This window comes from Bos taurus, chromosome 7 (genome assembly GCF_002263795.3).
Source record: "Bos taurus isolate L1 Dominette 01449 registration number 42190680 breed Hereford chromosome 7, ARS-UCD2.0, whole genome shotgun sequence".
In the NCBI taxonomy this organism is placed as follows: domain Eukaryota; kingdom Metazoa; phylum Chordata; class Mammalia; order Artiodactyla; family Bovidae; genus Bos; species Bos taurus.
In genome coordinates, this window is record NC_037334.1 from 18661991 (window position 1) to 18679765 (window position 17775).

A 17775-nucleotide genomic window follows, 5' to 3' on the forward strand; every position below is an offset into this window, starting at 1 on the left:
GTCTGGCTGGCCAATTGCAGAAAAACAGCTCATGTGTGTCATTAAACGACCAATGAAAAGGAGATAGCGTCTGGTCTAAAACTGAGAAAAAACAAACCTCATTTTCTGATCAGCGCCCTCACTGGCTGAGGACTCTTTAGGAGCCGGAGGGACTTCATTACAAGCTTCAAAAGCAAACTTCTTCACGTCTTCTTTGCTATCCCCGGGGTCCGGGCTTGAGGCTTCCGGGGGCGCTTCCGCAGCCTCCTCGCTACAGGCTTCCGTGTGCTCTGAGGCTTTACTACTCTGCTCAATTGGCTTCTCTAGCCCTACAGGCTCACAGTCCGTCCTCTCGTCATCGCCTGTCTGCTCCACGGGCTCCCTTTTCACTACCGCTAACAGGGTGTCTGCCTTGCTCGACTGAGCGTGTGCTGTTGACTCGTTGGCCAAATCTAAATCACCCTCCTCCGGATGGGCGCTGTCAAAAAGGTCCTCTTCCTCCGCAAGTTTTCTGTCTGGCCCCACGCTACTTGTTTCCTGTGCAAATGGCTGCTCCAGCTCGGAACCTTCTTCTTTTACTGGCTCAGATTTACAAGTTTCCCCCAAAATGTCGAGTATTTTCTCATTTTCTACGGATTTAACAGGAATAGAATGGCACAAGGTTTAATTACCAGGGAAATAAAGCAATCACAAATGCGGAACTGGCACGGCGGCCACACTAACACGAAGAGAACTGCTAGCTACACAGAGATTGGAAAACCCGCGGGTACACACACTCAACACTGGTTACACTACCTGCACTCCGACCGACTATAGAGTAAGCCTCTATGCTACATGGAAGAGAAATGAATGCATCCCAGAGACTTATTTAACCCCCAACACCTTCTGGCTGATTCTTGACAGTCTTCATTCTGTCGGCGTGTATATATGACTCTTCCAAATTTAGCTTCCAAAGTCCAAGTTGCTTAACTCAGTGTATCACCATTCACTGAACAGAGCTCAATTTCCAAATTTCTTTGAATTTCTTTTAACAGAACAGTCCGACATGAAAACCAGAATCTCTTCCATCGGTGCTCTGAGATATTTGTAGTCCAGAAAGTGAATAGTGTTTGTTTGGAATTCTCATGAAGAAACCTTTTCTTCTTCTGGAATCCAGTTATGTCTTAATGTTTTAAAAGGTATCTCCATACCACTGCCTGCACTGCCTGAATTAAAAACCACAAAATTAACACACTGCCCAGTATCACAAGATCTGCTTTGTGGGGTACAGAGGTATTGGCTTTTGAGAGGCATCCAAACTCTCTATATCTGTTTAAGTGCTGTGTTCCTTTAAAAAGGCATGAGATAATCTCATCTCACCCAATATACTTTACAAATGAGAAATCAGCCACTTTCGCAGATCTGGTGATACGGCTGGGTTTCCAATCTCTATGATCCTGGTATGTTCTGGATCGTAAACCTTTAAAACATTGTATACTACAGTAAGGTAACTTTGTAAAATTAAAGATTCCAAATTAGAGAAGGTGGAAAATTAGAATGACTCCAAACCCCAAGATGCTAAGTTTTTCATTTAACAGTACCTGGCTCCGTGGATGGCTCTTCGATTTCCTGAAACAAAAAACATAAATAAAATTGTGCCAGATGGATGAAACCTAGAGTTTATTCACACCCTAAAGTGTAGTAACTAAGAAGGGAATTTTTAAAAACACAAACAAGGAGCCTCACAAATGCAACAGGTGGAGGAACCTGCTTTTACCAGGCAAAAGCCTGCAGGAGAGCTGCCACCCCACTTCATCCACCTTAGCTCCAGGCCCCATGTCCCAGGCTGATCTCAGGGGGATTGCTGTCCATCATTACTCTCGTCTGCTTCTGCAGTTCCCAGTGCCTGGCAACAGTATCATGTTTAATGGTGATGAACCCGTCACATGCTTATCTGTCCTTCTAAACTGTCATATGCCTGGAAATCAGTGCTTTCATTTTTCTACATTGAGTTTCTAAAAGAATGCCTAACATATATTAGGAAATTGTTTTTCACATAATCAACATAGCATTTGTTTCCAAAAACTCAAAAGATGGAGGGAAAGAAGGCATGGGTGGCTTGACCCCTGTTCTTACTTTGCCCAGTGGTCTTACTGTCCCTGCCCACTTGGTCAATCAGAGCCCTACAGTATCACACATGCCTCCTTATCTCTTCCAACCACCTACCCACCAGACCAGCTCGAATTCCTCAACAACCCCCAGGAACCCCTGTGAAGTCACACCATTGCTACTCCTCACCAACAACAGAGTTTGATTTTACTACCCCTATTCCACCTCCCTGCTAAACAGGCTCATCTGAACCTCTTTCCAAAGCAGGCCAAGTCCTACACATGCCTAAGCATTTAGTGCATGGACCACTTCCTCACAGAGAGGCTGCCCAACTACAGGAAGGGATTTTCTCTCAGTGTGGAATGTGGTTCCTGGAACCTACATACCCTCTGCATAAGTGACAATATTCTGGAACTCTAGCACATATTGCTAAGCACTGTCTAGGTTCCAGGCAGAAATTCCACCTTACATACACATACATTAACCAATCATCACACAGCCCTAGCAGGATGGTTCTATTAGTACCATCCTTCTTTTCCCAGATTAGGAGACAGGCACACTGTGGTTGACAAATTCGCTCAAGGACACACAGCAGAGCCAAGATCTGAGCAATGAGTGTGAGAACTGAGTCTATCAGTCTGCATCTACCCACCGCTCTGTTTACACAGGGAGGATGGCAACCAAGCTTTCTCCTCATGCCTGAGACAACACAAGCTACATGCACATGAATGGTTTGCACAGTCCGTTGGGCACTGACCTGCCAGTCTTGAGAGCCCTAGGAAACGGGTCATTTTCCTAATAGTTTCATTTGTAATCAAATTTTTTTTTTCATTTCATGCTGGGAATTAAAGATTCTACACTGAAGGAAACAACCATTTTAGGCAGAATGATTCTCTTAACTTTCCCTAGACGGAAATGTATACATTCCCATTGTCTCTGAGAGGGGCTGTGTGTACTGTCCTGACCAGACAATATACACAGGAGTCTCTGAACTGAGGAGACACTCAAGAAAATGACAAGCACCACTCCTCCTTTCCTTCCTATGTCAGGAACAGGTTGTGTCACCTGAGGAGACATCAACTCTGGAGAGACATCAACTGGGTTTTACCAAGATTTCTTGGCATTTGCACCCTCCTTGAGTCTGACTTCTGGCTCACTAATAACACACCTGGCCCCCGCCTGGAAGAAGTGAATAAATATCTTGTCTGAAAGGTAGTTTCCAATTAATCAGCACAGGTGACATTATTTAAACAAAAAACAAGGACTGGAATAAGCTGACTGTATTTTCATTTCCTCACAAAACCTTCTCCTGGAAATCAGATACTCAGGTTTATTCCAACAATTTATACCTACAAAGGCTGACAGAAAAAGTAAAAGGAAACTCAAGATCCACATTTATGCAAACTACACCTGAAAGTCAGTGCACATCTCATTTGTTCTCATCTAACATTTAACTTTTACATAGGTGGCAGTCAAACAGCCAAGACGCCATAGTCATCAAGAGAAATCTGTGTACTTTCTGAGAAGTTCCCAAATGGAGAACCAGACACCCTGAGAATCCACCTTTCCCAGCTGCGATGTCAGTGTCAGGCCTTCCTCACCCTCCTGCACCCTCATCTGTGCCCCATTCATCTCTCCTGGGGAGGGGGTGCCCCACCCTGCAGTCTCATTTCTCACCTAAGAGTATTTCTGCTGCAGAGGAGGCCCTCCAGGACAGATCCCACAGGCTGTCCTCCTAGCCATCATATTAACAAGAGTCTCCCAAATGGCCTGGGTCTTAGCTGCATGGGTCCACAGTGCTGGTGGGAGCCGAGACGACAAGCCCCTTTCACTAACACATTTTATTCGGGGAAAGTTGAAAGCAAAGCCCCCTCTTCAGAGGCCAAAAAAGGAAACAGACCTTCTAGTGACTTTTAGTTGGGATTGCCATAAGATATCAGAAGTAGTCTCCAAAAACTGTAGTCTAACCTTTGATTCTAAAACCATTGAGACATACAATTTACCTGTAATACAGTGAAGTCAGGTGATAAAGTGTCTAAATTGTTTATACTTTCTTTGTCCTCTACCTGTAAAACAAATGGAGAACAAAACTCATGACATCAATAATATGGTAACGTAACTACATCTATACAATGAACAGTTACAGCCGTGAAAAGTCACTTAAAGTGACATTCTAAACACAGAGCACGAATCAAAACAGCATTACATTGTGATTCCACCTCAACTGAGAGAAATGTTGTACATAAACATATACCTGCAGACAGTCTAGGAGACCCACTTAAATGGTATCAGTGGGGGTTCTCAAGACACAAGTCAAACAAAGAAAAACAAAAGTCTAAGTCAAGGAAAAAAGTACAGCTGGGTAGTACATACGTTCTCCCAGTAGAACAGAACACCAGGGTTGGGGCTGCTCTTCCAGGAACAATGTCTAGAATCACATTGCAGAGGGTGTTCTTGGACTTCATGGCCAACATGACTTCCCAAAGCCAGAATGCCTCCACTGCTGGGACTGCTGCCCCTGGGGCGGCTATGGCCTGCATGGGAATGGCATCTCTGGGACCACTGCCTCCTAGCATCATCAACTTTCAAACTGAATGTAGGGGACAGGAGCACAGGACTGGCAAAGCCCAGGTGACCCATCACTGCCCCACCTGCAGGGGAAGAATCACTGGTATGAACTGGGCTCTGTCCAGTGAGGTGAGGGATTCCTCAACACAGAAAGGGGGTTCATAAAATCATTGTTGTGTGACTCAATAAATTAGACTGTTTACTATTAAGTCCAGAATGTTAGTTTATTTTGGGGGGGGGGGAGGATATTTTTCAAATATTTTATGAGCATGTACTGTTATTACCTTTACATGACTAAGATTTTGCACCACTCCTTCCTTCCCCTGACACAATCATCTCAGGACATTCTATGCATGCTCCTAAGGGCATGGACACACACTCGTGTCAAAGACCATCTCCCCTTCTTCTGTCTACCTGATTGATAGCACATTATTCTGGTTCCTGCCTTACTTTTGCATCCATCTTAGAGATTATCATTTTAGTTCACACAAAGAAGCTTAGTTCACTGATATGGTATACAGGAGTAGTCACTGTATTACTGGAAGTCATAATAAATATCTTAGAAATAGTAGCAAAAACCCTACTGTGTTTGCTATACACTAGACACTGCTCTAAACCGAGGTCAAGGGCCAGATAGTAAATATTTTAGGTTTTGTAAGCCAGACAGTCTCTGTCATAACTACTCTACTCTGCTACTGTTGTCAGAAGTCAGCCATAGACAACTGTCACAAATAAGTGTGGCTGTGTTCCAATAACTCTTTGGCCAGCTTGATGACTTCTGCTTTAAGTTAGCAATAAACATTCATCTAATTAGACTTCCTCAAACCTATTTTTGCAAATGAGGCTCAGAGAGGTTAAGTGAATTATCCAAGGTCACATAGCAAGTTAAGTGACCAACCTCTAGTCAATGCTGTTACCGCTTAAACAACTGGGTCCACTAAACCATAGTTATTTAACCTTTCAGTTCAGTTCAGTCGCTCAGTCGTGTCCAACTCTTTGCGACCCCATGAACTGCAGCACGCCAGGCCTCCCTGTCCATCACCAACTCCCAGAGTTCACTCAGACTCATGTCCATCGAGTCAGTGATGCCATCCAGCCATCTCATCCTCTGTCGTCCCCTTCTCCTCCTGCCCCCAATTCCTCCCAGCATCAGAGTCTTTTCCAATGAGTCAACTCTTCACATGAGGTGGCCAAAGTACTGGAGTTTCAGCTTTAGCATCAGTCCTTCCAAAGAAATCCCAGGGCTGATCTCCTTCAGAATGGACTGGTTGGATCTCCTTGCAGTCCAAGGGACTCTCAAGAGTCTTCTCCAACACCACAGTTCAAAAGCATCAATTCTTCAGCACTCAGCCTTCTTCACAGTCCAACTCTCACATCCCTACATGACCACAGGAAAAACCATAGCCTTGACTAGACGGACCTTTGTTGGCAAAGTAATGTCTATGCTTTTTAATATGCTATCTAGGTTGGTCATCTTCCCTCCAAGGAGTAAGCGGCTTTTAATTTCATGGCTGCAATCACCATCTGCAGTGATTTTGGAGCCCAAAAAATAAAGTCTGACACTGCTTCCACTGTTTCCCCATCTATTTCCCATGAAGTGATGGGACCAGATGCCATGATCTTCATTTTCTGAATGTTGAGCTTTAAGCCAACTTTTTCACTCTCCACTTTCATTTTCATCAAGAGGTTTTTGAGTTCCTCTTCACTTTCTGCCATAAGGGTGGTGTCATCTGCATATCTGAGGTTATTGATATTTCTCCCAGCAATCTTGATTCCAGCTTGTGCCTCTTCCAGCCCAGCGTTTCTCATGATGTACTCTGCATATAAGTTAAATAAGCAGGGTGACAATATACAGCCTTGACGTACTCCTTTTCCTATTTGCAACCAGTCTGTTGTTCCATGTCCAGTTCTAACTGTTGCTTCCTGACCTGCATATAGGTTTCTCAAGAGGCAGGTCAGGTGGTCTGGTATTCCCATCTCTTGAAGAATTTTTCACAGTTTATTGTGATCCACACAGTCAAAGGCTTTGGCATAATCAATAAAGCAGAAATAGATGTTTTTCTGGAACTCTCTTGCTTTTTTGATGATCCAGTGGATGTTGGGAATTTGATCTCTCGTTCCTCTGCCTTTTCTAAAATTTAACCTTTACTGACAGACATTTAGGAGTTTTCAGGCTTTTGTTACTGAATATATTGTTTTCTAATCACAGGGAATAAAACAGCCTTAAATAAGCAGTCACTAGGAAGGGTTTCACAGTTTCATGTTTTTGGTGTTCCTTCTTAGGAAGCTAGTGAATGAGACTCATCAAAAGATAAACAACTGCATACCCTCCCTATCTGTGTCCAAATAACCTACACCACCGCACCCCTGCCACAGCCATTCAAAGATGACAACCTGCTACTGTGAAGGGTACTGAGATCAGTTCCAAAAGAAATGCAAACACATTTCAAGGAATCCGATACGTGGATGGATGGACTGGCGGAGCACATGGTCTCATTTCTCCCATAGCACTCATGAAACATTCCATAAAAGAACTGAGGCAGCTATGAAAATGAGGTGCCGCCTAGGACCGACCCCTAGAAATTCCTACAAAGAAGTCTCCTAGTTTCTATTTTCAATTGTCTTTTCTGTCTACCTGAGAAATATTCATCCTCACAGAAATAACATAATCCACTAACTTAACAGGTCTGACTTAATGTGGTGTATGAATTGTATATGTAGCTTAATGCTACACTATTCAGATGGAGAGCAGATACACTTACTCCTCACAAGACACCATTTTTCAATGAAGCAAAGTGTGCTTTTCAAACTCATCTAATTTTTTACATGTGAATGGATAAGTCAAATGTACTGAAATGGCATTAAAAGAACATAATTCCAAATATAAAGCTTATCATCTCTTAGGCTATTTGAGGAATTATCACACCTAGGATACATCCTGGAGACCCTGCCAAGGTACCTACAGCGTGTTCTTGAAGTTGCTCCGGAAGCTCTTGCATGTCCCCCTCTACTAGCTCTCTACTGTCAGACAGGGACTCCTGGAGGTTATCGTCATCTTCCACATAGTCTGCAATGCTCCCATTATCAATCTCTGCTTCATCCAACACATTTATATCCATCATGTCGATGACCTGTAAGTTCTCCAAACTGGTCTCAACATCCTCCTGTGACAAAGAAAAATACAAGCATCGGATGATAGTCACTGGTCCATGCACGGAGCTGATCACTGACGAAGTTCACATACCTGTCCATCCCCAGAATTTTCCTCTATCCCGTTATCTTCCAAACCTTCTTCTTCTGGTTTGCGGCCTGAAGGAATAATTTATGGCATGAGATCAATGATATGCATTTTCCAGAAGTGACAACTTTCATTTTTATATGCTTTAAGCACTGAAGAAAGATGACAACCTAAAACACCCTTCTCCATGGCCTTCTAAATGGCTCTTCTCCATTTAGAAACACAGTAATCCAGGAATGGTAGGGCCAATCTACCCCCTAGTAGAAGTTGTTGCTTAGTTGCTAAGTCGTGTCTGACTCTTTAGCACCCCGTGGACTACAGCATGCCAGTCTCCCCTGTCCTTCACTATCTCCTGGAGTCTGTTCAAACTCACATCCACTGAGTCAGTGATGCTATCTAACCATCTCATCCTCTGCCACCCTCTTTTCCTCTTGACCTCAATCTTTCCCAAATCAGTCATTTCCAATGAGTTGGCTCAGCTCATCAGGTGGCCAAATATTAGAGTGGCACTGGAGCTATTAGAAGTGGTTCTGTTCTTATCAACTGGAAGTTTGAGGAGATGGAAATGGCTTCTTAATAAGGTGAAGGCAACCAGACCTTTTCCAGGCCTGCCCTTCTTGTTAAGTGGCTTTGGTTATGGGGAGAAGAGTATCTCATACAAATGTGCTGCTGTGGGGAATTCCCCAGCACTCCAGTGGTTAGCATTCTGTGCTTTCACTGCCTATGGCTCAGGTTGAAAACCTGGTCAGGGAATTAAGATCCCACAAGCTGCATGGCAAAAAACAAACAAAACCAAAACAAACAAAAAACACACAAAAATCAAAACAAAGAAAAAAACAAAACCACAAAGTGCTGCTTTTTGGTTAAGGAATGTGAAATGTGTTTTCCCAGAGACAATCACATAAAAGGAAAACACAGAAAAGCAAAAAGGAAGTAGAAGCCTTTCAGCATTTTACCATCTAGAGTGAGCAGTGGAGCTGTCATACAGTGGGGGATGGATATCTTCCCATACGGTGCTACGTACATACACATACGCTGGTTTTGAAAATGGTACTGCCATTTTATAATCTTTGCACTTAGTATTTTGTGAACATGTTTCTATATTCTTTCATAGCATTATATGGAGATATCATCATTTCCCCGCAAAGTGAAGATAAATTTTTTAAGGTCACTAAGTATTTTTCAAGTAATATAAAACTACTAGACATTAATCCACCTATATTTAATGATTAATCTTAAGTGTACATAGAATGTGTAAAATGTGGCGGGGGGGATAGAGGGAGAGAAAAAGCTCAACCCTAAATCATTTATACCAAAATTTACACTTGAGAATTTTCTTACACTGTATGTACTTGATTTTTCCATATTCTATATTTCACTCATGTTTTCAGACATATTTTATTTAGGAACACAAGGAATTGTGACACTAATACTAGTATACAATACATTATGTGTAAATAGTCTCGGTGGCTGTCTGGGAATCTCAGTACCACTGTATAACATTCCTATGGCAAAATGCACCTTAAACTTTCAAAAATATCTGGAACTCAACCCAGTGGTCTTTATAAATATGCTAGGAAGATACACCAGCAACATTTCCACAGACTCGTACCATTCTAGAATATGCACATTGGCTTTTGCCCAATTCCATTGAGTTAGTAGGAAAAATCTAAGTAGACTACCAGAAACTTGCCACCCTTTCTACTGTCTTTCTCCCTTTCACAAGAAAGGCAGCAGGTTTTCATCAGGCAGATCCAGATCTCACTTCAACTAGTACACACAGGTACAATGCAGCCTGAAGCCCTCCCAGGGGAGAATTCTCCCAGGTAAGAAATGCCCTAACAAGCAATGTCAAGAGGATGTGCAGTCCTAAGAACATCCAGTCTTCACTATGGAAAGCACACCCCCATCAGGATGCTAACCAACAACCACTATTTGGCAAAGATACCCTGCTTTCCAAAGATGAAAAACAATGTGTCTCAATGAATCCAAAATTAATGTGAATGAGAAATACCACTGTGGCAAAAACTAAAGCAACTGTTTTTGGTACTACTAAGAGAAAAGGCACCCCTCAAATTCTTCCTCCAAAGAGTAAAAACGCCTCCCACATTCGCAATCTCCAAACCAAAGGACTGCATGGTTTTTGTCTCCATAACCTTCTCTCATCCACAACCTTCTCTTCTGCTGGGATTAACCCCCAGTACCCTGTGTGACTGGCTGGATGTGAGCAGGTGAATATTTTTCAAAATTTGTTTGATTACACAAATACATTCATACACACAACTCAGCAGTGGCCACAGGACTGGAAAAGGTCAGTTTTCATTCCAATTCCAAAGAAAGGCAACGCCAAAGAAGGCTCAAACTACCATACAATTGCACTCACTTCACATGCTAGCAAAGTAATGCTCAAAATTCTCCAAGCCTGGCTTCAATAATACGTTAACTGTGAACTTCCAGATGTTCAAGTTTTAGAAAAGGCAGAGGAACCAGAGATCAAATTGCCAACATCTGCTGGATCATAGAAAAAGCAGGAGAATTCCAGGAAAACATCTATTTCTGCTTTATTGATTATGCCAAAGCCTTTGACTGTGTGGATCACAATAAACTGTGAAAAATTCTTCAAGAGATGGGGAATACCAGACCACCTGACCTACTTCTTGAGAAATCTGTATGCAGGTCAGGAAGCAACAGTTAGAACTGGACATGGAACAACAGACTGGTTCTAAATAGGAAAAGGAGTACATCAAGGCTGTATATTGTCACCCTGCTTATTTAACTTATATGCAGAGTACATAATGAGAAACTCTGGGCTGGAGGAAGCACAAGCTGGAATCAAGATTGCTGGGAGAAATACCAATAACCTCAGATATGAAGATGACACCGTCCTTATGGCAGAAAGTGAAGAAGAACTAAAGAGCCTCTTGATCAAAGTGAAAGAGAAGAGTGAAAAAGTTGGCTTAAAGCCAACTTAACATTTAGAAATCTAAGATCATGGCATCCGGTCCCATCACTTCATGGCAAACAGATGGTGAAACAGGGGAAACAGTGGCAGACTTTATTTTTGGGGCTCCAAAATCACTGCAGATGTTGACTGCAGCCATGAAATAAAAAGACGCTTACTCCTTGGAAGAAAAGTTATGACTAACGAAGACAGCATATTAAAAAGCAGAGACATTACTTTGCCAACAAAGGTCCATCTAGTCAAGGCTATGGTTTTTCCAGTAGTCATGTATGGATGTGAGAGTTGGCAGATCAAGAAAGCTGAGCGCTGAAGAATCAATGCATTTGAACTGTGGTGTTGGAGAAGACTCTTGAGAGTCCCTTGGACTGCAAGGAGATCCAACCAGTCCATTCTGAAGATCAGTCCTGAATGTTCAATGTGTGAATGTTCAGGACTGATGTTGAAGCTGAAACTCCAATACTTTGGCCACCTGATGCAAAGAGCTGACTCATTTGAAAAGACCCTGATGCTGGGAAAAACTGAAGGTAGGAGAAGGGGTCAACAGAGGATGACACAGTTGGATGGCATCACCAACTCAATGGACATGAGTTTGAGTAAACTCCGGGAGTTGGTAATGGACAGGGAGGCCTGGCATGCTGCAGTCCATGGGGTCGCAAAGAGTCGGACACGACTGAGCGATTGAACTCAACTGAACTCATTAAAAGATTCATACCACTTCATGGTAAATTTTAGTTTACTAATAAAAGATCTACCCTCCTAAATAAATACATGACAAAGTTATTCTCCCTTCTCTCCGTTGCACTTCTAAGAGGTAACCATTGATAGCAGTTTGGTGGTCCTTGAAACCATTTTCTTTCAGATTTACACACATAACATTCAAAAGGAAATGAACTTGTTATGTATGGAATCATATTGTGTATACAGTCTGTTACTCAATAAAGGCCTTGGAAAAGTCTTGCCCTTATACATTGATTCAGCCCCATCATTTATTTCATGCTATGGAGTTCCTTAGTTTAGTCACCCCTGTCCCGAAAGCAGCTTTGTTAATTTACCATTTCCAATGACTTCCCATTTCCTCACCCCCTGGTCAATGTGGGATATTGAGAATTATGTAAATTTTTACCAGTGTAATAGGCAAAAATTATTATCTCTTTTTATTTGCTTTCCTTTAAGGAAATTTTTTTTGAACATAGGCCTTGTTTGTTTTCCTTTCATCTGTGACCTGCCTATTCATCATCTCTGTCCTTTCTCTACTGGACTGTCTATTTTCTTTATTAATTTGTAGGAATATTTCATGCTTTCTAGATATTAGTGCATTGCAGTATTTTCTCCCAATTGTATCTATTTATGGTATGTTTTATTAGGAAAGACTTAAAACTTTAGAACTTTCAAGTAGCTAAATTTATTTTTCTTAACAGTTTCTTTTAAAAAAAAAAATTTGGTTGCACTGCACAGAATATGGTACTGTCCCCGCAGACACAATTACAAACTTTTCTGTGGAGAAACCCAACAAATACCCTTAAGTCACTTGTGCAAATTGTCAGGATGTGCCCCTTGGAGGGAAACAGAAAAACCACACTTCCGGTGGTATTTCTGACAAAAGAATATAATTTGAACCTAATCATGAGAGGAAACCCCCCCCCCCACCAACAAAACCTCCCAATAAAACCCAAATTGAAAAACAGGTTTCAAAATAGGTGGTCTGTACTTAAAAAAAAAATAGTACTGTTACAAACACAAAGAAAGTCTTGGGAAGTGCTGCAGATTAAAGGAGATCAAGAGGACAAGATAACTGAAGACAATGCAAGACCCTAATGACCAAATCTAAATAAGACTAGAAAACAGTATTTTATCAATATTAATTTCTTGATTTTGATAACTACATATATAGTTATGCAATTTTCTTGTTTTTAGAAAATACTATAGAACGTAGGGACAAAGGGGCACATGTACTTGTAACTTATTCTCAAGTAGTTCAGCAGAAAAGGAAAAATATATATATTACACTTGTTTTATCCTTTTCTTCCTCCCTCCATCTCGCTCTTCTGTCCTCCCTCTCTCCGTTGAGAAAGAAAAGGTTAAAACAAATGTAAAAATGACAACATCTGGGGAATCTGGGTGAGGATTTATGAGAATTTCTTGTATTATTCTTACATCATTTCTAAGCATGAAATTATGTCTCCTAAAAAAAGATATACTGTACATTCATGTTCAAATTATTTTGTGGATCTACACTTCATTTATTTTAGCTAATGATACAGGAGCTGAATAATTTGGGTTGTATTAACATTTTAGATGAATTTTTAATTTTGGATGTGCCAATTTTTCTCCCAAAATAGCTGTATCATTTTACATATTCTACAGCAGTAGGGGGAAGTAGGTATGGAAGTTTGTTTTTCTATATCTTTTAAACAGTTGTTTTCTAGTATTTCAAATCACTTTAATTTTCATTTCTTTGTTAGCTAATGATAAGCAATTTTTGATGTGGTCATTGGCCATTTATTTATATTTTCTTACAAAGAATCTATTCAAAATTTTGCCAATTATTAAAATGTATTTGATAGTCATTTTTAAAAAAGAAAGAAGGGATATCATGTCAAAAGAAACAAAACAACCCAATAACCCAGTGGCTTAGAGGTAAAGAGTCCACCTGCAATGCAAGAGATGTAAGAGATGTGGGTTTGATCCCTGAGTCAGGAAGACACCTTGGAGGAGGGCATGGCAACCCACTTCAGTAATCCCGCCTGCAGAATCCCATGGACAGAGGAGCTTGGCAGGCTGCAGTCCACAGGATCACAAAGAGTCGAACACAAGTGAAATGACTTGGCATGCAAGCTTGCAACACACAATCAGGCAATAGTTTAAAAAGCAAACATGTTGACTTTGCTCTTCTAGTTAAATTACTTTGTTGCTAATTATTTTAAAAGCTCTAAAAGAACTAAACAAAGTACTGGTGTAAAACTACTTTGGAGGAATGCTGAAATTACCTGAGGTATGCTTTCTAGTCTGCCTGATAGTGCAGGAGACTGGCGTTTGATCCCTGGGTGGGGAAGATCCCCTGGAGAAGAGAATGGCTACCCACTCCAGTATTCTTGCCTGGGAAATCCCATGGACAGAGAAGCCTGGCCAGCCACAGTCCATGGGGTTGCACCGATCAACTAACACTTCCACTTTTCATGCTTTCCAGGATTCTGATTAAAACAACCAGATTTCAAACAATTTTGAATTTGTTCAAACAGGGCAGGAAAAAAAAAAACACCTCTATTTTCAGCTAAAATCTTAACTACAAAATATAATTACTCCAAGCTAAGACACCAGACACAAAAGAGTTTGTACTGAAAATTCTCTGGCAGTCCTGTGATTAGAATTACATGTTCTCACTACTGAGGGCTTGGGTTCAATCCTTGGTCAGGAAACTAAGATTCCCACAAGTGGCATGCACCTGCCCAACTTCATATTGAATGGTTCTAGATGAAGTTTTAAAACAGGCAAAACTAATCATCTATGGTCAAAGTAATCATTTTTTTTTCCCGAGGGACAGGTAGGAAGTATGACTGATTGGGCAAGGGCACAAGAAATTTAATAGAAATCCCATATTGGAACTTCTCTGGTGGTCCAGGGGCTAACACGCCACGCTCCCAATGCAGGTTCAATTGTTGGTCAGATAACTAGATCCAACATGCTACAACTAAGACCGGTACAGCCAAATAAATAAATAATATATATACTTTTAAAAATCCATGTTTTGATCCCTACTTACTTCACATCACATGCAAAAATAAATTCCGAATGAACTCAAAATAAAACGGTAAATACTACTCCATAATGCAAACTTTTTAAAAAGCAATTTTAAAGCAAAGGACAGTCTTTCAATATACAAGAAAAAATCTAGGTGCCTGGACAGCTCCTAAAATAGGAGCCTGGATAGCTCAGTAGGTAGAGTATCAGACTTTTAATCTGAGGGTCCAGGGTTCAAGTCCCTGTTCAGGCACGCTGTCCTCTATTGTGGGGCTTCCCCAATAGCTCAATTGGTAAAGAATCCACCTGCAATGCAGGAGACCCCAGTTCAATTTCTGGGTTGGGAAGATCCACTGGAGAAGGGATAGGCTACCCATTCCAGTATTCTTGGGTTTCCCTTGTGGCTCAGCTGGTAAAGAATCACCTGCAATGAGGGAGACCTGGGTTTGATCCCTGGGTTGGGAAGATGCCCTGGAGAAGGGAAAGGCTACCCACTCCAGTATCCTGGCCTAGAGAATTCCATGGACTGTATGGAGTCGCAAAGAGTCAGACATGACTGAGCGACCTTCATAAAATTTAGAAACCATATAGGTTGACTGCATTGCCTGTATTAAAGATTAAAATTCTAAAGACCAAAACACCACAAAGTAGTTAAGTCAAATAACAAACTGGGAAAAAACAATTGTAACATTTTATAGAGAGAAAGCACTATCAAAAGTCAGTAAGACTAACAACCCAGCAGAAAAATAGGCAACAGGCATGAAAAAGCAATTCAGAAAATAAAGGCAGTCGATTATCACAAACTGTTTAACCTGTGAAGAAATATAAATAAAAACTTTAGCTGTGGAGAAATTCATACAATGAGATATTTTTCTTCTATATATGAGGCAACATTAAAAAGACATAATATTCAGCATTAAGTGAGAATTTAGAGAAACAGGCACCCTCTGCCATTCCCTGATGTTGCTAGTTATTAACCAGTATAGCCTGTTGGAGAACTATTTGTTAAGAACTATTTTTAAAATAAAATGCACATATTTTTTGACCCAAGAATTCTACTTCTCTAGTTAACAAAAACATATTCCTTCAGCAGAGGTAATTCTGGTTCACGGCCATGCTGAAAACTGGAACAAATAGTCTAATAATAAGACTGAGGAGCTCAACTGTGGTACAGTCATACGAAGAATGATTATTCACTGTTAAATAAATGAGGTTTTTATTTTCAGCACTATTGAAAATGCCATTTACAGGCTAAGTAAAAAAAGTAAAGAATACTGTGGGGAGTAGGAACAGTTTTTTAAGGAAAGACAAAGGTACACAGGTGTGTGAAAATCCTTCTGTATTTTGTTTTTAGGTGACTTTAGACACACAGAAGTCTGGGAAAATATGCCATAATCTTAATAATGGATTGCCTCCTTTATTTAATGCTTATCTGTGTGCCTAAAAACTTTTAACACAAGGATTTCTTTTTTTGTTAGAGAAAAAGAAAGCAAAAAAGGAGCTCCACAGGCTCTATTTCTCCCCTGCCCCATAATAGTCTATCTGTTGAATTTTTTTCCCTTAATTTATTTATTTTTAATTGAAGGATAATTATAATATTGTGCTCTCTGTTGATTTTTTAAGTACTCTGCTTTGGAAAAAACATTGACTTGGGCAAATTGAAAAATGCATGATTAACTGTGGACCACACAGTGACTTCATTTCAAAGTGAGGTCACTGACTGCTCTTCTCCCAGAGCTAATACACCACACAACCTGGTCGACACTGGTGCCTGCCTCTTAGACATTTCACACCCAGGTCTTCACCACTGGCCAGGTGAAAGAATTTCATTTTGTTTTGGGGCCTGAGCAACAAAACCTCCAATTACCTAGAGAACTTTCAGGATAGCCCAAATGCCCAGTTTTAGCTGATTCTTTCCTAAAACAGTAGTTGGATGTCATTGAATTCAATTAGGAAGTAATTCATGAGCAAATACTAAGTAGGAAAACAAGGAAGACACAGCTTCTGTCCTCAACAACCTGAAACTCAGGCCAGGGCAGTACAGAGGACCTAAGGAGAGAAGACTTGCTACTGGTGAGATCAGAAGTTGCCTCTTGATGAACTAGGACTCAAATGCAGACAGATAGGGAAGAGGAGTGGGTGGAGTAAACCACACGTCTGGGACCTGATTGCAGGTGGATGTAACAGAGGAAAGGTGGTAGGGGCGGAAGCGGGAAGGGACCATCTGGGGCAATGGTGAGGGTCATTAATGCCATGTGGAATCTGGCTTTTATGCGGTAGGCAGTTTCGAAAGCAGCATCTGTAAAAGTGACAACTCTGTTTTGGCCAGGCGGTATTTAAAAGGCAAGTTATTTTCCACAAGTCAGAGCAATAGGTCTGAGACTCAAGTAATCCTAAACACTCTCTACCTCAAGAAGGTTAAGACTCTGGATAAGCAACAGCTGCCGAGAAACCTACAGAAGAAAATAAGTAAAGGTGTCAGTACTTCTTCCATGCTGAGACTTCCCAAATCCCATGGAAACACCTTCATTCAAGGTACATCAAAGATTCACAGGGCAGTCCACAGGCACATTAGCAGAGGAAGCCAGATTGAAAGAAGTTCCTAGCATCACCCTCCATACCTTTGCTGGATCTCTTTGATGTCTTCTTATTTCCTTCAGAGGTAATTTCAATTTCATCAGGATTACCTCCCTCATCTTCAATTGCCTAAAGGGAAGGGAAAAGAAAAGTTCACCCAAAAAGGCAGCACACAGACTTGACTTCCACAGAAGCTTCAGGGGCTGATCTGGAAAGGGCCTCTCCCTACTCATTCATTCGTCCTTCTTTCTGTTGCAGCAAGGGCCCCAGAGGTAGACTGATTCTACCGTACCTTGGCTGCCTGGTCTCAGGCAGGCTTATTTAATTGTTCCGAGTTTGTTTTTTCACTCTGGCATGAGGGACTAATTAAAGTTCTTACCCTGGAAAGCTGTCAGGAGAATTCCTATTAGCCATGAAAAGCAAGCACTCATCGAACAGTCAGCTTATTTTTAGAATTATCACCACAATCTGATTGACCCTATTCCTGGGCCAAACTACCTATGACATTATTCAACACTGTACTGTTCATCTCTCTCCCTGATCCCTTTTCAACACCCGCACTAGCACCATCTGGACAGAATATGGGACATGGCACGGGATGGGACACGGACTACAACATCCCTCG

General features: G+C 41.2%; 1 protein-coding gene and 1 non-coding gene across 3 annotated transcripts in view; one reads left to right on the top strand and one right to left on the bottom strand.

Moving 5' to 3' along the window:
* Positions 1-17775, bottom strand: part of SAFB (scaffold attachment factor B) — a 61066-nt gene that overhangs the window by 40387 nt on the left and 2904 nt on the right. For both annotated transcript variants that reach the window (XM_059888331.1, XM_059888330.1), the window contains exons 2-7: positions 17195-17279; positions 7880-7944; positions 7595-7799; positions 4071-4129; positions 1560-1587; positions 98-608 (exon numbers count right to left, since the gene is read on the bottom strand). In XM_059888331.1, the coding sequence (XP_059744314.1) occupies positions 98-608; positions 1560-1587; positions 4071-4129; positions 7595-7799; positions 7880-7944; positions 17195-17279 (953 nt within the window). The remainder of the gene's footprint in view (positions 1-97; positions 609-1559; positions 1588-4070; positions 4130-7594; positions 7800-7879; positions 7945-17194; positions 17280-17775) is intronic.
* Positions 14754-14826, top strand: TRNAK-UUU (transfer RNA lysine (anticodon UUU)). Its single transcript has one exon. It is a non-coding gene; the product is annotated as a tRNA-Lys (tRNA).